The sequence below is a fragment of the Scylla paramamosain genome, chromosome 19 (genome assembly GCF_035594125.1).
Source record: "Scylla paramamosain isolate STU-SP2022 chromosome 19, ASM3559412v1, whole genome shotgun sequence".
NCBI classification, from domain to species: Eukaryota; Metazoa; Arthropoda; class Malacostraca; order Decapoda; family Portunidae; genus Scylla; species Scylla paramamosain.
Window position 1 is genome coordinate 23121928 of NC_087169.1, and position 25985 is coordinate 23147912.

Here is a 25985-nt window from a genome sequence, read left to right on the forward strand (position 1 = left end):
CGGTTTATTATTTAGGCAGTTAACACACACGTGGCACTTCAAAGTGTTTGTATTCCCTCTTCTCCACCCTGCGGTCTTCTCTGGCACTGGAGGTCACTACCTTGATGGGACGCACCACACTTTTGCCTCCTCTCGATCCTCGGTTCCGAAATAGTTTCAAGGTCTTAAGGCACTGTATCACGTTGGGCGGCGGGTAATCCTCGCCTACGACGCAGGAGGTAGTTGCATTTGTACGTTTGCACTGAAGCACACATTTTTCTTTATGTATCGACACGCACTCGCTACAAGTGTTCACAAAAAAAACAATCCCACCAGGTCGAGCCTAAAACTAAAAGCTAAAAGTTGAAAACAGGAAAAACTGAGGTCACTAGGGGGCGGGGCAGGCCAACAAGCTGGCCAAGGCTGCTCGAGAGCGACTAAGGTCACAAGTCCTGCCCGTGTGAGGTCAAGACGGTTTTCTACGCTATTACATGTCTGTCTTCACTCCTGCCTCATGAAGCCTGGACTAATAAAACACTTCTTCTCACTCCACCCTGCCTGACAAAACTGTCTCACTCCACCCTGCCTGACAAAACTGTCTCACTCCACCCTGCCTGACAAAACTGTCTCTCTCAACCTTGCCTAACAAAACTAACTCCCTTTCACTCCCAGCAGCAGGTAGGAGCGGCTGTCTTGTCCGCACTGGTGATGAGGTGGCTACCAGCAGCACGCCGCCAGTGAAAAGACCCCGGAAGCAGGAAGTGGACAGTGATGGATACAGCTCAGATACAGACGTGGATGATCCAGATGAGGAAATTGACACAGATGAGGAGCGAGCGACTAGCCTCTCTCCAGTCAAGCCCAGTAGAGATAGAGGGATAGTCAAGCGAGATCAAAATGAGGAAAAGACCAAAGATTCAAACCTACCAGACTCACAGGAGCTTTTCAGTAACAGCATAGAGGCAGAGCTGTTCTCGAGTGACACAGTGGTGCAGCAAAAAGCTGACAGTTCAACATCACATACAAAACTGGGCATCCAGTCACCACCCCAGTTAGTTAGAAGCAACGCAGCCCAGCCAGTCCCTTCATCATCTAGTCCCGCCACGTCCAAAGATAATTATGATGATGAAACGCAAATGTCTATACTTAACACACTATTTTAAGGGTTTTTAATAAAGGTTTTCTGGTCAGGAAATTTTGAATATGATGGAAAAAAGAGGAAAAAGGCCAAAGATGAATATGATGATGACATGCAAATGTCAGTTCTGAGTTTATATTTTTTATGGCATAAAATTTCTGAGGAGGAAAAGTCCCACTAAAGATGTAAATAAAAAAAAAAAGATAATTATTAAAAAAAAATATCCAGAAACTGCAAAAAACAAAGATGCCAAAAAGAAAAAGGCAGACAAAAATAATGAAGACAAAAAGTCTTACTGAAGACAGCCAGTCCCCAAAAAACATACTAATTGTCCTGGAAACATTATAGAAGATGAGGCAAAGTGTCTTGAAACGTCCTTCTGTCAGTGATATAGGAAGTGTTAGGTGATGCAACACGTGTCTTAGAGGCAGTGAACGTCCTATGCAGCAATGTTGGGTTTGTTCTTTGTTACATCATTTTGTTACACTGGTCTGGGAAGTTTATCTAAGTCAGCATTACTCCCATCTGTCTTGCATTAGTGAATCAGTTTATTTTGTTTCTGTTTAGCAAAGTCTTATATTTCATTGTTACTGTTGACGTATTCAACTTAAGCCTACTCAACATAATCTGATTCAATACAGATTTATAAACAGTATTGGTAATGGTAACAGTGAAATATGCAATGTTATTTTTGTTCTGTTTAATAAAAGCATATATTTCATTGTTGAATATGCTATTACTGTTGTGATATATATATTTAATCTGACATAACTAACTTGTACTTAATTCTCTACAAACTTGTGATTAGTGTTGATAATGATAAAAGACGGTGGTGTACAATATTATTTACTCCTAAGAGAAAGAAATAGAGACAGATGGAAATAATTCAGCAGTAATGCTTGCTTATTTTGTTGCTTGTTGAGTGACTGACAAGTGTGTGTGTGTGTGTGTGTGTGTGTGAGAGAGAGAGATTTTGTATTTTATCATTTTATGTAACCACTATATCATATTTCATTAAAGTCTGAGAGAGAGAGAGAGAGAGAGAGAATAGGTCTGTGCTATGATAATTGAAAAGTGCGTTAATGTTCTATTAGTGTTAAGTATGTTACTGATGCATTCTTAAAATACTACTACCACCACCACTACTACTACTTTTACGACTGTTGCAACGATTATCTTCTCACATTTGACAAAAAAAAGATAAAAGGTTATAAGATTATTTTTTAAAGAATATATTACTTAGCCATTTATATTCTGGTTAATAAACTATTTGTTGGGATAGAGATGAACTTATTTTCCCTCTGAATTCGTGCCTTCTTATCTTCTTTTCTTATGACGTATCAAATTTATTACATATTACTCTTATCTTCATTCAAACACTCATTTATTCTTACGGTAAACGACACCCAGTCATCCATCTCCCGTCCCGTCATCCGCCCACCAACATTCATAACCATGAAGTTATTACTTCCATGTTCATAAGCCTTGTACACAACCTAAAACGACATTTTCTCTCTCTCTCTCTCTCTCTCTCTCTCTCTCTCTCTCTCTCTCTCTCTCTCTCTCTCCAATCGTCTGGCTGGGACATCATAATGCAGTGGTGCTTTCCCAAATTCCCACTTGAACATCCGCGGCAATGAGACAGATCATAACTTTGGCATCGCTGCTAAGATAACGCTTTCCATCGTAACTCCTCCCTTCCCCAGAGGTACTACTCTCCACGAAAAAGCGTCTCATCTCGGGAGTCTGCCGCTCTGTGTGGGGCATTTTACTTTCTCATGTACTCTAAGTCGCCTCCGTGGGTATGTACCGAAATGACTCCTTCCCGCAGCCTTGGGTGCGGAAAACGTCCCGAACATTGAGACGTTGCTATCAGGATCCTCCGCCTGAGCCTAAAGTGAAGTGACTCACGGCTCGTCTACTGATCCTCACTGCTCCTAGTGCCGAATAGTCCTATTGACGATAAAACACTTGCTGCTGCAGTGCCCACGCTTCCATTCCCATTGTGCTGCACTACGCTTGTTGTAACCTCCCAAGGCGATACCGGCCCACATACATCCTAGTCATCGCGGCTCATCGAGAAGGTTCGTGGAATTTGGCTCTTCATCTTGTCACTCCAGGACAAGGAGGAGACAGAGATGGATTGACATAGGAGAAAGTTAATAAAGGGACTCAGTAATGGAAGAGAGAGAGAGAGAGAGAGAGAGAGAGAGAGAGAGAGAGAGTGAGTGAGTTATTCAATTGGCTAAGGGACTCAGTAATGGAAGAGTTATTCAATTTTATATTTTTTTCCTGCTATTGTCATTATTTTACTGCATTCTTATGCTATTGTCATTCTATTCCTGCTATTGTCATTCTATTCTTGCTGTTGTCACTCCATTCCTGCTGCTGTCATTCTGTTACTTTACTGCTATTGTCATTCTATTCCTGCCATTGTCATTATTCCTGCTGTTGTCATTCTGTTACCTTATTGCTATTGTCATTCTATTACTGCAATTGTCATTCTGTTCCTGCTGTTATTGTTACTGCTATTTTCATTGTTACTGCTATTGTCATTCTATTTATGCTGTTGTCATTCTATTACTGCTATTGTCATTCTATTCCTGCTGTTATTGTTACTGCTATTTTCATTCTATTACTGCTATTGCCATTCTATCACTGTTGTTGTCATTCTTTTCCTACAGATGTTATTCTCAAGGGAGATTTTAATCAACTGACAATTTTCCTCCTATTGTTATTCTTGTACCTTTAAAGATACATGTTCTGATCTCCCTTTTTTATTTATTTATTTATTCATTTTATTTATTTATTTTCTCCTTTTTTTTACAACAAAAAAAATTTTTGTTTTCTTTTTTGGGGGGAAAGGAGGGGGGGTTGGGGATGGGGAGTTAGGAAGGAAGCAAAAATCAGTGAAATTTATCTTCCAAGTTAATGTAACCTAACCTAAATTATTTGCCTTCAGGTCAATTTATTCGCTTACAGGTCAAATTATTCGCATACAGGTGGAATTACTCGCCTTCAGTTCAAATTATTCACCTACAGGTCAAATTCAGACCAATTTCTCAGCATTCTCGTGATGTTGTAGGACAGGACGAAATCTCTTCAATAGGGAAGAACATGGGGGTCAAAATTAATGCCTGTCGGCTACCTGGCATGTACATATTTTATTTACTTTTTGATACCCAGAAGCACTGATGGTTGCCTGAGCACACTCCCAAGGTAAGACCCACCAGTAGTGTGTTTAGTGTACAAGATGACACGTGACCATACTAACAAAGCTTTACCACACAGTTATTGGTGTTGATGTTCTCCCCACAGCCACCACCATGCCTATCCTGCAGATTACTACTAATGTGCCCAAGGAGAAAGTGACGCCAGATGTACTCACCACACTCAGCAAGATGATCGCTGAGATGCTCGGCAAGTCAGAGGCTGTAAGACTAAGATCCTTACTGCAGTTGTGTATTAATCTTGCAAAAGTATTGAGTCATTTTCTCCCAGTGTAATAAAGAAGTTAAGTCTGACTCAGCTTCACACCAAAAACATTTTATTATTTTCTACCCTGAGTGCCTTATGAATAAATTTTAATAATTTGATTTAATATTAGAAAAAAAGGTACACAAAGCTTTTCCAGTCTGATAAAAGTACCATGTTAGTTCCCTAATAGAAAGAAGCACAAAATTAGCTTTTCCAGTCTGATAAGTTAATTTTGACTTTTAGAGAAAAGTGCCAAGTTATCTTCCCTAGTCTTAGAAAATAAAGAGGTCTTATTTTTAACTTACCACCAGAACAAAATCAATTAAATATACCTCAACCTCAGTGCCATATAAGTAAGAAGTGCTATTTCTTTTAACTTACAGTACTGCATGGTTCATGTTGTCCCAGACCAGCTTATGACATTCGGTGGCACAACTGAACCCTGTGCAGTGGCCTTATTCTGCTCCCTTGGCAAGCTGGGAGTGGAGGAGAACAAGAGTTATGCAGCAAAGCTCTACCCCTACCTGGAGACAACCCTTGGCATCCCCAGTGGCAGGTAGTGTGTGTGTGTGTGTGTGTGTGTGTGTGTGTGTGTGTGTGTGTGTGTGTGTGTGTGTGTGTGTGTGTGTGTGTGTGTGTGTGTGTGTGTGTGTGAAGTTTGTCTGTTATTGAGTGAAGATTGCTGCTGGTTGTGAAGATTCAGAGATGGAAAGGAATTGGTTCTTGCACGAAATGGTAGTTTAAAAGAGATCTGATGAAAATCCTCAGCATCCCCACTGGCAGGTAGAGTGTGTGTGAATTGTGCCCATCCTTGAGTGAGTGAAGATCTTTACTGTTTATCTATGTATCAATACATATATCAGGGTGGCAATCTCATACAGGGTGGTTCAGACAAAGCACCACACACTCATACATACATATCATTTACATATACATAAGTTGGTGCAACAGACAAAGCTTAAGTGTACTAGCAGCTATAAATCTAATTGAATTTGCTGGAATGATTGTTATTATGTGTGTTGTTTTCAGAATGTAGTACATCTACTTTTTGTTATTAATATTTTTAGTGATGTTATCCAGTCAATATTTATGGTGGAGTGATTTCTAAGTATCTGTGGTTTCTTTTCAGAATGTACATGAGTTTCCGAGACATGAAAACTTCAGAAATTGGGTACAAAGGAACAACATTCCATGAAATTCTTGGCCGTTAATGTTACACCAAAGAGGAAGGGCAGGCACCAGCTGACTTACCGACTCACATCAGGCTGTTTGTGATGGATATATGGAATTCACTGTTTTTGAGGCTGCTAATACTCCTTGAGATTAAACACAGTTCTGTTCAAACACTAATTGAATGATCAAGACTTGTTTGACACAATCCACCAATATGATGAAATTTAAGATGTACATCTGTATCTGTTCAGGAATGTATGTGATGCTCCTGGCAAACTAATGTGATCAATACTTATAATGATAATGATATGAAGATAACCAGTATTTTCCTTTCCTACAATGTATTACTGGGCTCAAATGAGGGACTGAGTAAGGAGAGAGAGAGAGAGAGAGAGAGAGAAATTTGGCTATGAAGATACAACACAATAACAAAATTTAAAGTCTAACCTTAAATATCTGTAGATTATTTGGTCATGGAGGCTTCATAATGTTAGGTTAGATCCCTTCTTCGCTGCTGGCTTGTCTTACTTCTGTGGCTTGAAGACCTGCAAACATAATGGGAAATGCTGCATTAGTCAATCTGTCTTAATCAGAGCCAGTCCTCTTCCTATAGACATGAAACATATATTTCAAGTATTTGCATTGTTCAGGAGGGGTAAATAATTACATCAATAATCCTATCTATCCCACACAGGGTGGCCCAGACATAGGACCACACACTCCTACACAGATCATTCACACTCTTAGAGAAAGGGACAGTCTAGTGAGCCACTCTACTGCACCCCAGGAGCTTAGGAATAGCACAAATCAAATGATAATATTAATTGAGACTGGGAGAACTTTAGAAGATGCTTAGAATCTGTAGAATGGGATGGGATGGACAGGGAAGTGGATGAACATTGGTTGAAACACAGTGACATTCATCTTGTCACTTTGCAGGAGTGTGGCGTCAAGATGTTTGGCAACCGCAGGGAACGCAGAGGTGGACTGGGGCTGCTGCTGCTGCTGGAACGCTTGATGTCTGTCGGCAGTGTCGGCCCCATCACTCTGCTGACTATTGCAGGCCAGGTCAGGTCATGTCTGCTACTCAGGGCTTTGTTATCTTGACTTCACTTCAGGAGTCGGGTTTTCTTTTTCATCTTTTATTTAATTTTCTTTATCTCTGTATTTACCCAAGTGTACTTTTATATGATCAAGTCAAGCTTGTAATGACCCTTCTTTAAATGCGGAAACTGAAATCACTATCTATCCATTTATCTGACATGGGATGGTCTAGACAAAGCATCTAACATACACACATCATTCACAGACAAAGAAAAAATTTACAGGTAAGAAATAAACTATAGAAAAGCATATCAGTGCATCAGTGGAGTCATCTTCCCTTGTTACTTTTCTCCTGTGTGGGCTTATGAGTGAGGGAAGTAAAGAAAACATTAATTTTCCCCATCTCAGAGTTTGCTGTACATGGGGATCATCAACCCTCCCTGGCACAGTTATGACGTGTGCCTGAGTGGTGAGGCAATACTGCGCTACAAGAATTACAGGCGCCTGCTGCTGTCTGCTATAGAACACTCTGATGACATCCATCTCTACCACAACATGGTCTCCTTCTTGTTCAAAGGGAGGACTCTGGAGAGGCTGTGAGTGAATGTCTTGTGTGTTGTGATATTATAAGTGTTTAGTCTTTAGTTGATCTGTATTATATATCTTTTATTCCTCCTTAAAATCTGCAGTAATAGTTTTAACCCCACATACTTTCTATTATTTTATTTAATTCTTTGTCCAGGTCACCCCATGTTGGATTGCTGGCCTGGTATATAGATAGATAGATTTTTCTTTGATACATAACTCCATTGTGACTTATTTCAGTGCTGGCTGACACATATTTTTTTCAGGTTTGGTTCAGTGAAATTCTTCATTCTTCTGGTGGTTTTCACACTGGCGACAAGCTTGACTTATGTTGGACTTGCCTGGGCAGCCACTGAATATTTTAAGTCTTATTCCTACATGAGGGAATGTGCTGTGGGATTTTCTGGTGAGTGACCTAGAGAAACAGGTGATGTGTTAGGATGTTAAAGGAAGCACCAGTCCTTCACAACGCACAGTTTTTGGTACTACCGTGTTTTTTCCTGGGGTGCCCTTTGTGGGGATTGCCGGCCTGGTGTATAGATAAATAAGTAGATAGTTTTTTTTTACCCGCAGGTCCTTTCAGCATATTATTAGAGTAGATTCCAAACAGTAACAGATCTTTAATCCCTTGTCAGGATGTTTGATTTAGACCCACACACATTAACACACAAACACACATACAAGCACCATACCAACACACACACATCCACTAACTTCTTCTCTTGTTCCTTGGTGCAGGTGTTATCTTTGCCCTGAAGGTACTGACCACACACTATGAGAGGAGTCACTACAGCCAGGTGATGTGGTTCACAGTGCCCTCCAAGTATGCAGTGTGGGCCGAGCTGCTCATCATTCATATCCTGGTCCCTCGTGCCTCATTCATTGGACACTTGGCAGGTTAGGTTAGACTTTTCTTACTCTCCTTTCTTCACCAGTAACATAGAAAGCTGAGAGTAAAGGACTAACTTTCACCTAGTTAGGTCTCTTACCAACAATTCAGGATGAAGAATAAAGCGAAGAGAGAGAAAACAGTTAACCATTCTCTATCTCTCAGCTTGTTACATATACATTGACACCAAATGCTTTTATGTGTAATTCATGGAGTTATTCTGAATCATATGAAGGGATGTGAGCCCTCTATAGCTATTATCCATAAACAAGACTGAGTACCTTTACAAAGGAGGTAGTCCAGGTACGAAATCAAATCTTTTCTCGTGGAACTTAAGACTGACTGGAAATGCTGAAGTCTTTGAGGTGACAAAGTTCAGATGAGAGGACTTCAGGTTAACTAGAAATGTAAACCCCACTGAAAGTAAATGAGGAGTTTTAGTACAGAAATACTAACTGGTTCATTCACTACATAACATTTTCATTCACTCACTGCAATGATGACTTTTCTCCTTGGCAGGAATACTTGTGGGTGTTGCATATGTGTATGGTCCCCTGAGTGGTGTTGTTAATGCCATACACACCACAGTGGCAGGTCCCCCAAGGCCATCCTACACCTATGCCTATGGAACAACCAGAGGTAATGGAGGTGTTCTTTACTTGACGTTTGGTGTTTGTGTTTGTCAAGTTTCGGATTGTATTTAGAAACACTTCTGCACTGCACCTCCACTACTTGCAAAAAGCTCTAGTTGAAGTGACATGGGTTTTTAAGAGTGTTTTTATGGTTCTAATGACAGACTAACAAGATTTCTACATTATTAACATAAGAAACACTCCTGAGAACCTGGCTAACCATTTCTGTAGCTTTTGGAAATGTAGGATAGTGTACGTTATGCAATTTTATGTAAGAGGCAGTTGGATGTGCATGTGTATGTACAGCTCTATGGCCCAGTGAGTTATGATGAGAGAGCAGTGTTTCAGAATATGGGCCTTCATGTCATCTAAGGGACCTGTTTGCTACCTCTTAAAACATCAGAATGTCTGCACACACACACACACACACACACACATAAATACTCATAGAAAACCTCGTCTGATATACTGATATCTATATGTACTTGTGTATCATCTGTTTCTATACCAAGGATCTGTACCAGATGTCTCTTCTTTGGAACAGACATTGGCTACAGATAAGATAGATGTATAGAGATTACAATAAAACCTCTTTAATTTTTTTCACAGGCTACACCTATCGATGAATGGATGAGGACCTGACAGTAAACCTTGGAGGATTGATCGCAAGCAGATTTTGTACTTATGTGAATTTATCATTGAAAGGAGATTCCACATCATTGATAGGAAATTAGTGTGCAAGTGCAGTAGGTTATGATTTTGTATTCAAGTAAATATCAATCCTGTGATAATGACTGGAGAAGCTTGTTAGTAACAGAGCCAAAGAGTGAATAGGGAGAACTACTGCTGGAATACCTGAAGCTGGCTGTGAAAAAAAAAACCCTGTTAGTAGTAAGTCTTGATATAAACTCTCCATCTCCCTTCTCTTTAAGCTTGGGTGGTAATGAATGATGAGGTGATGTGAAGAAAGAAAAGAAATTGTTGGTGAATGAATGATGTGTTTGTACCATTTAGACAGAAGAAAACCTGCTCCCTAGAATGAATGAACTGGTGTGTGGCTCATAATACCTGCACATGCTTTTAAGACCATAGATATGTTCATAATGAGGCTTCTTTTCTTACCTGTATACTTGTTCTGAAAGCGTCTGTGTTGTCTGAGGTGATGAGCTGCCTTGCTAAGTGTGTGTTGCAGAGTGTGTGTTGCAGGAGAGCCACCTTCCTTACCTGTACTGGTGTGAAACAAACAAAAGCAATTTATACATGACTCTTTTATTCTAAATTGATCAACATTATCACAGACAGATGCCACAATACTATTTTGATGTAAAAAAATGGGCCTCTCTATCAAATCCTACTTTACAACTGTCTCCTTTCATGGGAACCACAGCTATGTACACACCATGCAGCACACTACATCACACATTATGGGGTGGTGGTGATGGCAGTGTTGCTTCCTGACTCATGCTCACTTGTTTACCAGTGTTGCCTTCATCATCACCATTGTCATCACTGTGTTCACTGCTGTTGGTACATAGAAATTGGGAGCTTTTTAAAGGCTTATACATGTGTACATAATTATGATCCCAACTTAGAAACCACGCATTAATACTAAGAACAGGGCAAAGAACTTATGAAATACTTAAACAATAACTGCATTAAGACTAAACTCAGATGAACTGAGTGGCACAAGAGGGTGGACAAGGCAGCAGACTCCAGCACTGGTCCCTCTGCAACCAGACCCTTCATTGGGACCTCACACTTCTGTCACCCCTCTCTGTCCTTCTACAGCTAGATTCTTCTCTCACTGGGACCACACACTTATCAGTCACCCATGTCTTATCACACACACACACACACACACACACACACACACACACACACACACACACACACACACACACACACACACACACGATGGAAACAGCAAAGTTTTCAAACAACTAACAACATTTCTCTCTCTCTCTCTCTCTCCCCACAAACATTACTAAAATTCCACATCCATCCCCTTTCTCCCTCTCCTCTCTCTGAGTACTCCCCTCCTCACACACACACACACACACACACACACACACACACACACACACACACACACACACACACAAACAAGTGAATCTTTCAATGTTGGTCTCACTTACCATGTTGAGTATCCCATGAAGGGAGACTCAGGTCACCAATCTATTCCCTTCTCACCACAAATCAAGCTGTCACAGACTTATAAGCTTGCTGGTCATGTTTCTGGTATTGAAAAGCTTACTGGTCATGTTTCTGGTATTGTTGAAAAGCTTGATGAATATCACATCTCTGTAAGCTGCCTGTGTCACAATTATAAAGATAATGAACATCAGATTACCCATACAAGCTCTGAATGTTGTAAATATAAAGCTAACAAACATCAGATCACCTTTGCAAGCTCTCTTTCATAATTATATGATTATATGATCCTACATTCAGCATACAATGAAACATTGTCTAAAGTGTCCTAAAAATAAATGTATCCATAATACTAAGAACCTTTTCTCATTAAGCTGTATTTTTTTTACAACATACAAGTGGAATATCTTTATAAACATTATTTAAAGTAGTTTTTCTCTTAACTAATTCCTTAATTTTCTATTTATAACATACAAGTGAAATAACATTAAAAACATACAATTTCAAGTTGTTTCTTATGTTCTTTTCTATTTGGACATCAATGGGGCTTGTTGTATTAAGATATGAATAACACAATGAACAAACATAGGCTTTGTATATTGAGAATGGAATGCTGGATGCAGGATCACATAGATAATTCAACCTGGGAACAAATAAGCAGTCTTACACATGATGCTGAAGCAAAGAATGGGGATGTAGATTGCACTAAAAAATTTCAAAGGAGGAGAGGAACTCACTGTCTGATGGATCTTACTCCTCCTCTGTACACAAGAGTCCCCAAAACAACACATATCACACCTGTTCACATTCCCAAACATATCAGGATCTCGTCTCAACTTTCAGCAGGCTCTCATGGAAGTTAATGAGCTTCTCTGTGGTGTTTGAGATAGTTTACTGGAATTCTGCACTATCAACTGAGACGAGACAATGAGAAAAAGACCAATCACGTGTGTGGCCTTTGAGAATAGTTTGAACGAGAGCTCAACAACTTTCAGCAGACTCTAGTGGAAGTTATTGAGGTTCTCAGGAGTGTTTGATTCTAGAGATAGATTAAAAAGGATTCTGCACTATCACTGGGAGAAAACACTCATGAGAGCCTCACCAATCATCCCTGGCCTTAGAGAACAGTTTTAACAAGAACCCCAAAGCATCTTAAATTTTCCAAGAGATGTCTCACTGCATGACAATATTATCCACACTGTGCGTGACAACCATACACAATCTATAGTACATATGTAGCTACATCTATGAAAAAATACAAAAGTTTTACAAAATATCACATCTCCACTGAAAACTGCCACGAAATTCACCACTGATAAGCTTCAATGATACGGGGATGGGGAGAGCAACGTGCTTGGGAGTCATATGACAGTACCTGCTACAATACTGGCCAGAAATGGACTCTTCCCCAACACATGGCTGCTTCCCTCAGCTACTCTACTACATAGTACTGGTGGAAAACTGTGCCTTTTTAAAAATACAAGAGTAACTCAACCTGTTAATAGGAATTATTCTTTGGTACCTAAATGCACTGGGTTATTGTTACCTTACAAATACAGACTGGCAAACCAAGCTCAAGCACTTTCAAGATCGCTAAGCGAATGTGTCCATACACACTTGCATGCACACACACACAGACACACACATATACATAGATGCAAGACAATATGACACTTTGTTATTAAAAGATGGGGACATTACAAGCTTGACTCAAACACACACACACACACACAAACCAAACATCAACAAAAAACAGAACACAATAATGTTAATAATGCCCACATTAGTTCATATTTGTAGTTTAGTAATCATACTTGACTGCTCGTGAATAGAAAATGGAGCTATGAAACTTGCACCAACAGTCTGAATATTGAAGGAAAATCTCTCAAACTTGGTCACCGAGATAAAACCTTCATGCTAGGAATGTCCCAAAACCTATAGACAGTTTACAATAGTCAATAAACACTATCTCAATGCACTCTTATATATCCATTCTATCACCTCTTTTGCATAAAAAAAAAAAAAAAAAAAAAAAAAAAAAAACTGCATTAAACAGATCTCTCTTAAAATATATCTAACATTAAACCTTCACACACACACACACACACACACAAAGAACCTTGACAGGCATAAGCTTCCTAAGATAAGGCTGCCACCTGATAAATCTTTCCTTTCCCTGCTCTACTTTTTTTTTTTTTAAACTTGCACACACACACACACACACACACACACACACACACATACACATTCTGAATCAAGAACCTGTGGGCTTATTTTGAGAACCAAACGAGGGAGATTCTCAGGAGTAATTCCACAATACTCTCAAATACAGATCTATTCCCTTCCACCTATACAAAAGATATATCCGATGAAGCCAGATAATAAAGAGGTTTGTGATGTCACGGGGAAATATATCAACCAAGCTGAAGATGCAAACTATAAGTGACAGTGAGTTCTATTAATGACTTGTAAGACATCAGAGTAATAAACTTCATAGCTAAGAGAGCAAAGGGGGAAAGACACTTGAGCACTCATGGAGAACACATACCTACACACCTTCACACACACACACACTCTCTCTCTGTATGGCTGATACTGGAATGAGAACAAAAGAGGAAAGACACTTAAGTTTCCATGGAGAAGACACACACAGTGACACTTTTATCCTCTCTCTCTCTCTCTCTCTCTCTCTCTCTCTCTCTCTGACTGCTACTGGAATGAAATGCAACAGGAATGTATGATTAGAATATCTGACACTGTGAATGTATTAGAGCCTGAAGAAGATAAGAAATGTTTTGTATAACATCTCCCATTATTAACTGAACTGAATGACAAGTCTCCTGGGTACTACATTACTTCTAACCTCACCTAACCATCAGTTGTCCATGCCCTATCTATCTATATACCTACACATGGCAGCCCAGACATAGTAAGGGCCGACAACACACACTGGTTTACCTGCTGCCCCTTCATAGTGAGACTGTTCCCTATCCTGCAATGTGCTATATGCTTGCCTGAAATTACATGAAGGGAAGGAATGGTTTTCGCTGCAATGTACAGTACTAATGGACAAAATCTTACAGGTTTTACACGCAGATTCCCAAGTTTGAGAGATTTTACAATTCTTGTATGTAAAAGTGAAATGAAGATAAACTTAACTGGCTAATGTGACAAAGATTTACCCTACTTGTTCAAAAATAAATCAGAATTAACGGTGGCTTGTGTTTATATGAGAATGTATTATACTTTTTAAGCTCCACTGTGACATATTAAGGTCACACACACACCGAAGTAAGAAGTTAAAGTATATTATTGTTCCCTTGGAGATGTTTACCTGGAAAAGATGAAGAGACAGAACTTATGAAAGTATTCTCACACATTCTCAAACTGCTGCAAAGCACACTTTATTTGTCACTTGACTTCATTGATTTGGCTTTCCTCTGTGACTAGAAGCAGTTGATAATGAAACTTTATGGCACGTTAATGGGATGGCTCTTCAATCCCAGCATTGTGAGACACACACACACACACACACACACACACACACACACACACACACACACACACAGTATCATACTTAGCACCATATTTTTCTATTCCCACATTTCTGACAATGAGCACAGAAGAAGCACAATGACTGACACAAGTCCAATGACAAACACACACACAATGAATGAATGAATGAATGTCTTGTACTAAAATATTTGGTAATTAGCTATCTAACTATGATGAGCCACTCTCTTTCCTTTTCTTCCTCTTTCTTCCTCTCTCTAGGACTTGGAAAAATAATCCTCTATGAAGATTCACAAATGCTACACTAGTTTTGCCCTGACGTCTGCTGCTGCTATCACTGTGGAGGCTTTTGACAGTTCCTGGTCCTCGCCACCTGTTGGTGCTTCTCTCACTGTCTCCTCAGTTTGTGACTTTTCCTCTGCCTCACTTGGACTGGCAGGAGTGATGTTTCTTGTGTACTTCTCTATCACCTGCAAGACCAACACCAGTGAGTCAATGCATAGAGAGGTTGTGTTGTGAGAGCTTCTGATATATGAGATGAGTACCTTAGGGATTATTTTCTTTATACAATGATACAAGATTCAGTCTGAGGCAAGTAAAATTACTAAGTTTAAAATGCATGCCTTCCTGCACCCTCCTGCTAACATATCTGGGCTGTATGATGATGTACAATGATTTAGATGTGCAGAGGTGAGTTTGTGAGCAATGGAAGCATTATGCACATTTTGTATTTTTAATCAGTAAGATATCATGTTCCTTGTAAACCGTTTTCTCCTTTAGGTTGCTTTATCGACAATTCTGTAATACAGACACATTTGTTCCATTAGGTATTGTATATTTTAGCTTTGGTATTGTATGTCTGACAAGGGTCATTCAACCTAACCCATCTTTTGCCATTCATTACACACTATATGAGCAATTCAAATGGAACCTAGCTGCTCGTATCATTGGAACCTCCCTGTATAGCAATGGTAGATGAGCAAAGGATTACTAGGAGGGAAAGAGAGCGAGAAAGACTACTGAGAAGATAATAAAGGGACCAGAAGGGGAATCTTACAAAGAGGGATGAGACACAGCTGGGTTACCTTCCTGACTCACCTCCTGGGGAATGTTGCTGACATCTGGGGGCAGTGGTGGAGGGAAGGGGTCGCGATGGTTGATGCCATAAGGACGTAGGTGGTACAGCAGGTACTCCAGCTCGTACATCTTGTTGGGCAGCACATAGTGGAAGGAGATGGCTGTGTCCGAGCAGCATTCCAGACCCTACCGTGAGGATTTCTTCATTACAGACCAAAGAAATCCACAAACATAAGATTACAGGATAAATATACAATAAGAAAGTGAGGTAAACAATTTTTTTTTTTACATAGCAGTTAATATACTCACAACTTTGGAGGGAAATATTACCAGGACTCACCACACACACAGGCAGTGATGACAGTAGTAATGGCTACCATACTCACAACTTTGGAAGGGTAGTAGATCCAGTCCCAGTACCAGTTCTTGGGTCCAATATGGCCTGGCACAAGATGGTGTTCAGGAATGAAGGGGAAGAACCGGCCGCGTCCCATGCTGTCCCTCGAATCCCCGGCCTGCACTCCGATGTTCTGCATGCACTTGCCTGGAATTTTATGGTTATTTTGCACAGCTGATGGCAACTAGACACACTAAAAGATTGCCTCAAATATACTGCCAATTCACAAACAAAGTGGAACAATAGAAATACAGGACTCAATACTTTATATTAGGATGAAAAATTATAGATGTCACAATTACTCAAATTTTGCACTAATGAAGGCACACTCAAAGACCGACAAACATACGTAATGCAAAAAAATCTATGTTCACCTATGCATGTCCTCAGTGTTGACCTACCAATCTCCACATCCTCAGATCCTGCGTGGTCTTGCCTGCACTTCTTGGGGTTGGGTATTCCTTCCTCCACAAATCTTCTGAGTGCTTCCCGACTCAGTACATAGCCAGCGCCTGCAGATGAGAGGAGCTCAGATGGGTGATGAGTTGCAGGAGTATTGTAGTGTTAACTCTCTGATTGCTGTAGCCTTTCAAAATTAATACACTGCTATGGTAAAAGACTGTGGTATGATTTCAAGTGATACAAAGAAATGACAGCAACAGAAGCAATAGACAAGTTTAAATGTTTCAGTGACAAGTGGCAGGAGTATTGTAGTGTTAACTCTTTGACTGGTACAGTTGTTGTGCAAAACTGGAGTATAATTTTAAGAGATACAGAGAAATGATAACAATAGAAGTGACCGAGAAGCTTAAGAATTCCAGTGTATGTTTTGCTTTTTGTCTTTTTTAGGTGAGGTTATAAAAACCTGGAATGAGAGTAAGATTCAAAGGTTCAGTTTAATATTCATAACTTGTTGCTACATCTTGGTCAGTGAAAGGAAAATACTAAACCAATGTGTGTCATCTCTTGGCGTAAGCTATGAAGAAGCAATAAGTGGAGTCAAGCTTGTGGATGAGTGAGTTAAATGCTTGGGAAGTCACATAGGTCATCTGAGAGTTCCCGAACCTAAACATAAAATACCTTGTATAGTTTATGAAAGAATACACAGGCCCACATTTTGAAACACTTTGGGCTCTCAATACAACTGTTTTCAAAGGCCACAGAGGTGATAGATCAGGTTTTCATTAGGTGCATCCTTTTCCAAATGTAGACATCACTCTCAAACTCTCATTAGAATCACAAAAACACTCTTGAACACCTCAATAACTCCCTCTAAAAGCCTTAAAACAACAAGATGATGGGCCAAAACATTTGACAATGCAACCAGCCAATAATTTCACTTAAGTACTAAAAAAAAGCCCAGTATTGAAGTTAGTGCAACACCAGGGCACTCCACAGCAAGACTCAGCCTAATGTCTAGTTAGCTGAAGCCTTCAAAAGCCTAAAAGTATCACTCAAGGTACCACTGGCACAGAGGCAGTGGGCACTACCTACCTTCTCTCATGTGTTCCTGTGGGGCATGAAGAAGTGGCACTATATATCGGTGAACCTAGCATGGGTGCCTTTGGATTTAGGAATGCTAGAAGGGAGAAGAGACACTGTTGTCAAGATGTAGTGAGTGAGCAAAGTGTGTGCCTCTCTTGCATCTCTGGAGTCCTGTTAGTCTCACTCATTCTCACACTCACTCTTCAAGCTTAAGTGTAGTGCAAGTTTTGGGGTATAATTCTGACAGATCACTGATGGCAAAAGGAGTGATGGAGCAGCTCATAACTTTCTGTGGCTGTAGTCTGGTCTGTATGACTGTTTAGGGTTACATAATTCCAGTGCTGTCTCTATCTAGCAGTCAAAGTGATACATTGCAACTGAAACAATGTTTGACAAACATTGCTATGTATGATTACTTGAGGTTACTTAACTGAACTGAACAACTGTCACTACCTACCAGTCAAAGTGTTATATTGCAACTGAAACTCTGAATCTTTGACAAATATTACTGATCTAAATCACAACCCAAGACACATCACTGAAATCCAGGAACACAGTTTACATAACATGATGCCACTTGTTGGGGCAGCTGCACGAAACGAGAGAACAGAGAGGAGTGTTTGTTGTGTGGCGTACTGTACCTCCACTCATGTACCCTTGCTTCATGTACTTCTTGAAACGACACCCAAACCACAGGGGATGGCTGGCATCGTAGGGACTCAGCATGTAGCGTAGGTTCTCCACAATAACATACCTGCAAGATTGATGTCTAGTAAGTCACTCCACTAGTACTCACACAAGACTCCTCCTGTCCTCACTGCACTGCCTCAACAACTGTGATGCCCTGTACTCACGTGTCGTCGTCAGCCTTGAGGAACCAGTCGGCATCATTATAGTGGTTGGTGTAAACGTACGAGAATGCAGCTTTGGTCTTCTCCCACAGGTGGTTCCTCCCTTCTCCCACATTGACAGCCACAGTTCCTAGCTCTTTATCTGTATGGGGAGGAGGAAAGGTTATTGTAATTATTCACTGCAGGAGAGACAGTAAGAGTAACGATAGACAGAAGAGTGGCTTTTTCTATTCTATCTTACTCTTTTCATAATCATATTTTCCTGGGGTTTGATCATCTGAAATGCTGTGGAAAATTATTCATTGCTTGAAAGACTGTGAGGATGAGGACCCCACACTTGACAGGCTGTAGAGATGAAGGGGCAAACTCTTGCACTAGTACAGAACAAGGAAGAGGCTGAGTTACAAAGCTTACCACTAAGAAGTGAAAATAATAGATTGTCGAGAATAGAGATAGAATATGGAAAAAAACAGTGTTAGAGAGTAGATAGAATATGGGAAAGGATGAGTTACAGAGTTTAGCAATGAGGACAGAACAAGGATGACAGAACGATAAGAAACCCACCTTCCACACTGCTAATGAAGACTAGTTTATTGCAGCGCCTTGCCCAGGTGGCCTTGATGTGTCTGGCCTTCTTCTCATGGTTCTTTGGGTTGGTCATCACCCAGCACAGCACTCGCACCTTGGCCTTGAGCTGTTCCGCCTCAAGGTCCTCCCCTGCAGAAGTGGAGGTATTAATGCTTCAGATTGTCAAGCAAACTAACCTTCCACTCACAATATGCTGAAAATGAAGACCCCTGTGAGCCATCCAACCCACACATGAGTCCCTCTAAGAACGTATCAATATATTCATCACCTCACAAGTGACAGATGCACAAACCTGCATGGTGAGGCTCGGAATGTGAGTGCATGGCCACGTTTCCCTCTGGCCCGGCAGCATTCTCCAGGTCCTCATGGCTGTGTGGGTGGCTGTAAATGCTTTGTGGCGGGCTGAGGAGAGATGCTGGTCAGTAACGCTTCAGGAATACTGCAAGTTTAGTCTAGATATACAGAATAGTGTACTGTAAGTTTAATCTAGATATCCCTGTGCAATGAACGTTTACAAAGTGAGGCTATCTGGAGGCATGCAGTGAAAATAATACATCTTTTGTTGGGGCAAGATAAACAAGATAATCATATTTCCACCTGAATGCCTTTGGAAATTACTAAAACATGTGCAACTAGAAATGAAGATACAGAGACAGGTGTAAGAAGTATCTACATATGTGGTTCAAGAATATAAAGCTAGAAATCAAAGAAGAGATAGAGAAGGATGTGACATCACAGAATGTGACATCTCAGAGTATAAAGATTTGGTATGAAGATCCACAAATATGATTAAGCTTATTCCACTGTATGTAAGAGGTACATGTGTGACTGATTCAAGGATGTGAGGTCAGAAATCAAAGTAGAGATACAGAAAGTACCTAAGGAGGATGTGATGTCTTAGAGCACAGGATATGTTTGGAGTGATGATGCAAAAAGGTGACTGAGCTTATCACACTAACCTATACCTGTACTGACATACACCATTCTACCTCCCAGGAAAAGCAGAGAGAATGCAGGGAACTAACCAGTACATGTGTTGCAGAAGGAATGAAATGAATATTTTACATAAAATAAATGCAGAAAGGTGATGGAGCTTCTCCCACTAACCTAAGCCTGTACTGACATACACCATTCTACCTCCCAGGAAAAGCCGAGAGAGAGAGAGAATGCAGGAAACTAACCAGTACATGTGTTGCAGAAAGAATGAAATGAATACCTTTTACGATACATGAAATTAATCAGTGTCAGTAACTACTGAAGTGCACTATAATTACTCCAAAATCATGCACTGGTTACTATGTACACCATAACACAGCATGGTGCAGCAGAACCCAACACTACATTACACCTACCATTACTAATACTACCATTATTACAAGGAGCACAACCAGAATGGGATGTCTTATCTGAACACAAAATTAAGACAGTGACAAATTTAAAACTCTCCTCTCTCACAGTCTGGTTCTGCTTTTCAAACACCTCAGAGGAACACAACACAAACACACCTTCACCTGACCCAAACAATAACTAGTCATCATTTTAAAGACACAAAACGCATAAGATTTTTTACTAGAGGCACCTCATAACCTCTTTTTTTCTTTTAATGTAAGGTGGGCACTAACTCGTAACAAAAGAAAAAAAATAAATAAAAATTGAGAAATAGAATAAATAAATAAATAAATAAATAAATAAATAAATAAATAAAAGAGAAAGGCCCACTGAAGTACTGATGGAAAAGCAAAGATTATAATTTACTCGAGTCCTCTGAAGTGTTTGTCAGTGTTACCTTCACCCGTTAGTACAAGTGTTTACCTAATGCCCTCAATATACCGAGGGTGGACTGTTACTGTGCTGTTTAGAAGATAGAAGGATAGGAAACCGCAGAACATTCCCGTCCCTAAGGTTAGAATGAAGCTCCGGCTTACAACCATGGTGGCTCCTGCAACAAGAATGGTGACTGTTGTAGACGAGGTGAGGTGAGGCCTTGGCTGGGCTCACCTGTCACTGGCCTAAGTACTACAGGATGGTGGGTGGGAATTAGTGAGGTGCAAATTGTGGTGGTCTTGTTAAAACTGTGACGAGAAATATTTTTGTTTTTGACTGGGAATATGAAGGCTTTCTTGGAGTGAAAAGAGTCAAGTTTTAGTTCAAATATACTGCATGTTCTTGATATTTCTGTACAAACTATGAAATCTAAGGTAGTGAAAGGCACCACCACCAGCCTTATGCTTCAAACAAACTGTCAACATGAAACAGAAAACACTAGCATGAAGAAACAGATAATCCTTTTCATCCACTGTGTTTCTTCTCATTCCACCCCCAACCCAGTGTTTCCTCACTCCAACACACCCCACTTAAATGGAATATGGTGGAAGAAGGAAACACTGGCAAGAAGAAAGACTTAATCCTCTTCATCCACACACGCACACCACTTCACCAAACATGCTTCCCTCAGCACATTGGTTATCAACAAACTTTTACACCCATCACCAATAGCATAACACTCCCTTTCACCTACACCCAGCATTGACTGATGACATCCACACACTACAGTAACAGAGGTGCTCCTGGAAGTACTGAGGTAAGCAATGAATTCACAGGTGGAAACACAGTTGTCAATGCAATGGCTCACTCAATACACATAATGTTATCAAATCAAGATTTTTTTTTTTACTTGCCTTTGAATGGTCTCCTGTTAAGTCTGGCATTTTTAATTGGCTTTTTATTATCTTGTTTGTTTATTTCTGTCAGTTTTTATTGTCCTTTGCCTGAGCCCTTCTCTTGAAAAGAATAATAAAATTTTAAAATCAAACTTTTCCTATTCAATTTATCCTTTTGCCGAAGCGCTTCTTACACAAAAAGAAAAGAAAAATCTAACAACACAAGAAACTGATACATTTTTTCCCCTTTCCCCGATGAATATAAAGATGACACACTGAATTCTTCTTTAATACACTCTCTTATCTTTAATCCCCTTTTGGCCACACATGACTCATACCTAACACCCAGAAGTCCTTGCAATCTTAGCACCTTTTGGCCACACATAACTCAAATACTGTGCTTCCATTCACTTGCATTGCATTGCTCACCTCACTCTTGCAAGAAATACCTCCACTACAATAAGATACACATGCAGTGCTTACTAATGCTAATGTCTCTTGAATACTATGGTGCTTCACAAACAATCCAGTAAGGAAACTGTGAAATCACCCGTGCAGGAAAGGATCTATTTCCCTTTCTTTGGTAGGTAATGTTTGCAGTTATCTGTGTGGCTAGGGTAACATATATTAGAGTGTTGATAATTCTGTGGATTGCGGTGTGTATTAAATTATTATTGTCATCTATGGAAATGTTTCTGCCTGTGTTTATTTAATTGGTGTTTTGTTCTTGATGTTGCTTGATGAGTGTGTTTGTCAGTGTGACTCATCCTTTCCTACACACAAGAGATGCATCCGAGAAAAAAAAATAAAAGAAAAAGAAAAATAAGAGAAAAAAAAGCAAACTGATAATATAGCAGAATATATTAGCATATTTAAACCAACTTCTACAAAGTACTGGAATAGAAAAGGGGCAAATAAACAACTTAATAAAAGAAAACCACTATGAAAGCTGCAACAAAAGAAAAAAAATAAGGAAAACAAGCAAATCAATAATAAAACACAACAAATTATTTACCCATAACTCCACACAATAAAAAATAGATAAACAGATAAACACTGAGAAAAACACACAAATGAATAAATTGCATTACATTATTTAGCCAAATTTCCACACAATATTAAAACAAAATAAACACACAATAATAACAACACAGGCTGTCTAATTTACATATGCCACACAAACAAAGGACTGTCTTGCCTCAGTGGCAGTGGTGGTGGTGGTGAGACAGAGACAGTCCTTTCCTGGTTTCTCAGTCCATCTCTCTCTCTTACAACACACTGTAAGGAAAGTAAATGATCAGCTAAGTATTCGTAAAACCTAAGGATTTTTACAGAATCACAATAACCTGGTGGACAAGATGACTGAATTCTAGTTAGTAAAATATATACTTGTATGTAATGAGACCTTGGTACAGATGTAAGTGGCCAGCTGTGCCATGACTAACCTCCTTGGGTGTAGCAGGGTAGTCCACAACACTGTTCCTTTACACCAGGGGTTGTGTGTGAGTGTGAATGGTGTGTGTGAGTGTGTGGTGCCTTATGCAGCAACAGCCTGTCACACACACACCAAGGTTCATAAGCCTAGCCACTATGCCACAGTGCCACACCCTGTCAGAGGCACCAGTGATGCCCAGGGTGATGACAAACACTTTTCCACTGCTGATGACTATGCTCCATCCTGCAGTGAGGATGAGTACCACATCCACAGCTGATCTTCCCTTCCTGAACCCTCAACATCTTTTTCATAGTTGCCCCAAAATCTTCCCGCTTCCATACCTCTCTCCTATTCAAACTGTGCACGAATTAACTGGAATAGCAAGAGTCTGCATTCAGGCCTAATCCACAAATGGATTATCTGTGATATTTGAATGAAAACAGGCCAAGGAGTTAGAGATAGGTGGAATAGCAAAAGAGAAAAGGGAAGGCAAACAAAGTGAATATGGAGGGAGAGACACCCAATCAAAACAGCACCACATGATGATGTACACAAGAAGAGGAAGAGGAAGGGATGTGACACTGCAGCCTTCTACAAATTCTTCATTCTTTCCAGTTCCCAAAGGTCAGACCCCACAATGCTCCTCCCTGGCTCAACCCCATGCATGCTTAACCCTGTGCTCCCCAACCCCTGCAGGAGAGAAAACGACAGTAGCTTCATGACACACAAGACTGACAGGTAAGTCTAGGGTAGTTTGGGTCCCTCTCCTGGCCCTCACCCACAGGATAACAGCAAGCACCCCTTCTCAGCCTGGCTAGGGAAGTTGGCGGCTATTTCTAAGTTCACCTATTGTTTGTTATATTTGCAATTCATTAAATAACATAAGTTTACCATTAACTTTGCTACTCACCATCTCGGACACTAGTTCTGTTTTGGTTTAGTTGTGTTCAGTTATTTATTTATTCTGCTTTTTTCTCAAATAGCTAAGTTATTATGATTATTATTATCCTGCTACATATGTCTGCTGTAGTGTCTGTCAGTTATATCACAACATGTTACTGCAACAATCTCCTCAGTGATTTCTGGGGAGAAATAAGAACTCGAATGGAGCAATGACACAATGCACGAGGTCAGGTCACACACAGTCCTCATTATACACGGCGAGTACAGCACGAGGTCAGGTCAAACCTAGTCCTCATTATACACGGCGAGTACAGCACGAAGTCATGTTATCGGAAGGTCTAACCCCGTATAATACGAGAGATCAGGCCACAGGAAGGTCATACAAAACCTTTAACCACTCGTCATGTCGTAAGGTCACACACACACACGCCCCTTCGTTACACATGGTCAGATCATACAAAGGTAATATTAACCCTTATCCCACACGAGATCAAGTCACACCCATAGACCTCGTAACAGAGAGTAAGACAATAATAATAATAAAAAATATCAACAAATCTATCACTAAGGTAAACAAAATTAGAGAATGAATATTTCAGTTCTTATATAAGCAGTCTTTCCTTCCTCACCTCCAGTTATTCACTGCCATTTGGAGGCTTCCCACCTCTCCTTTCGAATTTTCTCCTCTCTGTAATGGCGGGACTTATTTTCCTTCTTTTTCTTCGAATTATTGGATGAGGTACTCCTTGCCTCCTCCCCACTCAACTGACACTCTCTCTCTCTCTCTCTCTCTCACTGTTTATCGAGCTGAGAGTTACGGGCGTAAAGTTATTTAATATTGTTTCTTTTTTCTTTTTTTCTTCTTTCTCTTCCTATTTCTTTTTCCATGTATTTTCTTTCTTTTTTTCCTTCTTCTTCAAGTCATTTTATATAATTTCCTATTCTTCTTGCTTCTATTTCTATTTCTCCATATTTCCATTCATATTTTTCTTCCTTTTTTTTCCCTTTTCTTCCTTTTCTTCATTTCCTACTTTTTCTTCTTTTTTTCTTTTCCTTTCCCTCCTCCAAGTTATTTGATATTATTTATCTATCTTCTTACTTCTATTTCTACATATTTTCCTTCAAATTTCTATCGCTTTCCTATTTTTCCCGTCTATTTCGAGTTTTTCCTCTTTTTTTTCTTTTGTTATATTTTCTTTTCTTCTTCTTTTTCTTCTTTTTCTTCTTCTCCTTCTCTTTTTTCTTTTCTTTTTCTTCTTCTTCTTATTTTCTTTTCTTTTCTCCTTTTCCCAAGCATCATTGCACTATTCTTGATAAAAAAAAATACAGTATAAATGAAATATAAATAAACTGACACCTTCTTTTCAGTCCTGCCAAGCTATCCCAGTTATTTAATTTCACCAGCTCACTTCACTACTCCACCCCCCCCTTTACTATTCTTACATATTACAGAGAGACTTCCTGATGTCTTCAATACTTCTCCCTTAAATTTTCACATATTCATAACTCCTCATCTTTTTATTCCTGTCAAGCTATCCCAGTCATTTCATTTCACCAGTTTACTTCACCACTCCTCAGTTACCTGAGAAACTCCTTGCCTGCTTTGGTATTTCCTCCTTCTTATCACCTGGACTCTCGAGGGGGAAGTTTCAAGACACTTATCCTCCAATTTTGGATGATCCTTTTTTCTTTTTTTTTATGGACTGGTTTCTCAGTGGGCCTTTTTTTCCTCTTCCTTTTTGTTGCCCCAGGCCAGTGCCCCTCTTACATAAACAAATAGCTATTTTACTTGTACACATGTTAATGCTATACCTCACAAATCTACCTGCTTCCATTCCTTTTCCTGTTCCTATCTTGTCTCTTCACATATTTAGGTCAGATCACTCATATACACAGCACACGCTCTGAGACGCTGCAATCTATTCATGTGTATGCCTCCCCAGCACTGACAGAATACTGTTCCTTCATTTCTCCCTCACACACATCCACACAAGTCACTGAAGTGTGC

General features: G+C 39.9%; 4 protein-coding genes across 10 annotated transcripts in view; 3 read left to right on the forward strand and 1 right to left on the reverse strand.

The window, feature by feature from the left end:
• The window catches only part of LOC135109956 (uncharacterized), a 5585-nt gene extending 3189 nt beyond the window's left edge, over positions 1-2396 (forward strand). Inside the window, exon 5 of one of the 2 annotated variants that reach the window (XM_064021900.1) lies at positions 652-2396. In XM_064021900.1, coding sequence (XP_063877970.1) covers positions 652-1142 — 491 coding nt within the window. In that variant the 3' untranslated portion in view covers positions 1143-2396. The remainder of the gene's footprint in view (positions 1-651) is intronic. The other variant, XM_064021901.1, reaches the window with a different exon arrangement.
• A 282-nt stretch (positions 2397-2678) lies between these two features.
• On the forward strand, positions 2679-11451 carry LOC135109960 (rhomboid-related protein 4-like). Its single transcript, XM_064021908.1, has 8 exons — positions 2679-2825; positions 2949-3201; positions 6707-6835; positions 7220-7407; positions 7663-7802; positions 8135-8293; positions 8805-8924; positions 9527-11451. Exons 3-8 carry the CDS (start codon positions 6722-6724, stop codon positions 9541-9543), a joined length of 738 nt encoding a protein of 245 aa, XP_063877978.1. The 5' UTR covers positions 2679-2825; positions 2949-3201; positions 6707-6721; the 3' UTR covers positions 9544-11451.
• On the forward strand, positions 2932-5805 carry LOC135109508 (macrophage migration inhibitory factor homolog). Its single transcript, XM_064020889.1, has 5 exons — positions 2932-2954; positions 3101-3201; positions 4436-4551; positions 4978-5150; positions 5724-5805. Exons 1-5 carry the CDS (start codon positions 2932-2934, stop codon positions 5803-5805), a joined length of 495 nt encoding a protein of 164 aa, XP_063876959.1.
• Positions 11178-24913, reverse strand: LOC135109955 (glycoprotein-N-acetylgalactosamine 3-beta-galactosyltransferase 1-like). 6 transcript variants are annotated; one of them, XM_064021893.1, is made up of 11 exons: positions 24607-24898; positions 22838-22917; positions 20792-20918; positions 19272-19381; positions 18956-19108; positions 18395-18533; positions 18182-18294; positions 16430-16567; positions 16045-16202; positions 15680-15844; positions 11178-15051 (listed from the first exon to the last, which is right to left on the reverse strand). In XM_064021893.1, the coding sequence occupies exons 3-11, from the start codon at positions 20908-20910 to the stop codon at positions 14881-14883; spliced, it is 1266 nt and encodes a 421-aa protein (XP_063877963.1). In that variant the 5' UTR covers positions 20911-20918; positions 22838-22917; positions 24607-24898; the 3' UTR covers positions 11178-14880. The 6 variants fall into 6 exon arrangements, with proteins under 6 accessions (XP_063877963.1, XP_063877966.1, XP_063877964.1 ...); XM_064021896.1 differs by having other exon boundaries at positions 16457-16567; positions 24607-24881; XM_064021894.1 differs by lacking the exon at positions 24607-24898 and adding an exon at positions 23085-23734.
• Positions 24914-25985: the final 1072 nt, after the last annotated feature.

What these genes read in the sequence shown, in the direction of transcription:
- LOC135109955 (XM_064021895.1), bottom strand. Translation starts at nt 20,910, where the DNA reads ATGGTTGTAAGCCGGAGCTTCATTCTAACCTTAGGGACGGGAATGTTC. An exon ending in GCAAGGGTACATGAGTGGAG is followed by an intron (nt 16,568 to 18,181) that starts GTACAGTACGCC and finishes TCTCATCTGCAG; the next exon opens with GCGCTGGCTATGTACTGAGT. An exon ending in TCAGCAACATTCCCCAGGAG is followed by an intron (nt 15,052 to 15,679) that starts GTGAGTCAGGAA and finishes TTGGTCTTGCAG; the next exon opens with GTGATAGAGAAGTACACAAG.
- LOC135109960 (XM_064021908.1), top strand. Translation starts at nt 6,722, where the DNA reads ATGTTTGGCAACCGCAGGGAACGCAGAGGTGGACTGGGGCTGCTGCTG. An exon ending in TGCTGACTATTGCAGGCCAG is followed by an intron (nt 6,836 to 7,219) that starts GTCAGGTCATGT and finishes TCCCCATCTCAG; the next exon opens with AGTTTGCTGTACATGGGGAT. An exon ending in ATGTGCTGTGGGATTTTCTG is followed by an intron (nt 7,803 to 8,134) that starts GTGAGTGACCTA and finishes TCCTTGGTGCAG; the next exon opens with GTGTTATCTTTGCCCTGAAG.
- LOC135109508 (XM_064020889.1), top strand. Translation starts at nt 2,932, where the DNA reads ATGACTCCTTCCCGCAGCCTTGG. An exon ending in ACTCCTTCCCGCAGCCTTGG is followed by an intron (nt 2,955 to 3,100) that starts GTGCGGAAAACG and finishes TTGCTGCTGCAG; the next exon opens with TGCCCACGCTTCCATTCCCA. An exon ending in TGCTCGGCAAGTCAGAGGCT is followed by an intron (nt 4,552 to 4,977) that starts GTAAGACTAAGA and finishes TTTAACTTACAG; the next exon opens with TACTGCATGGTTCATGTTGT.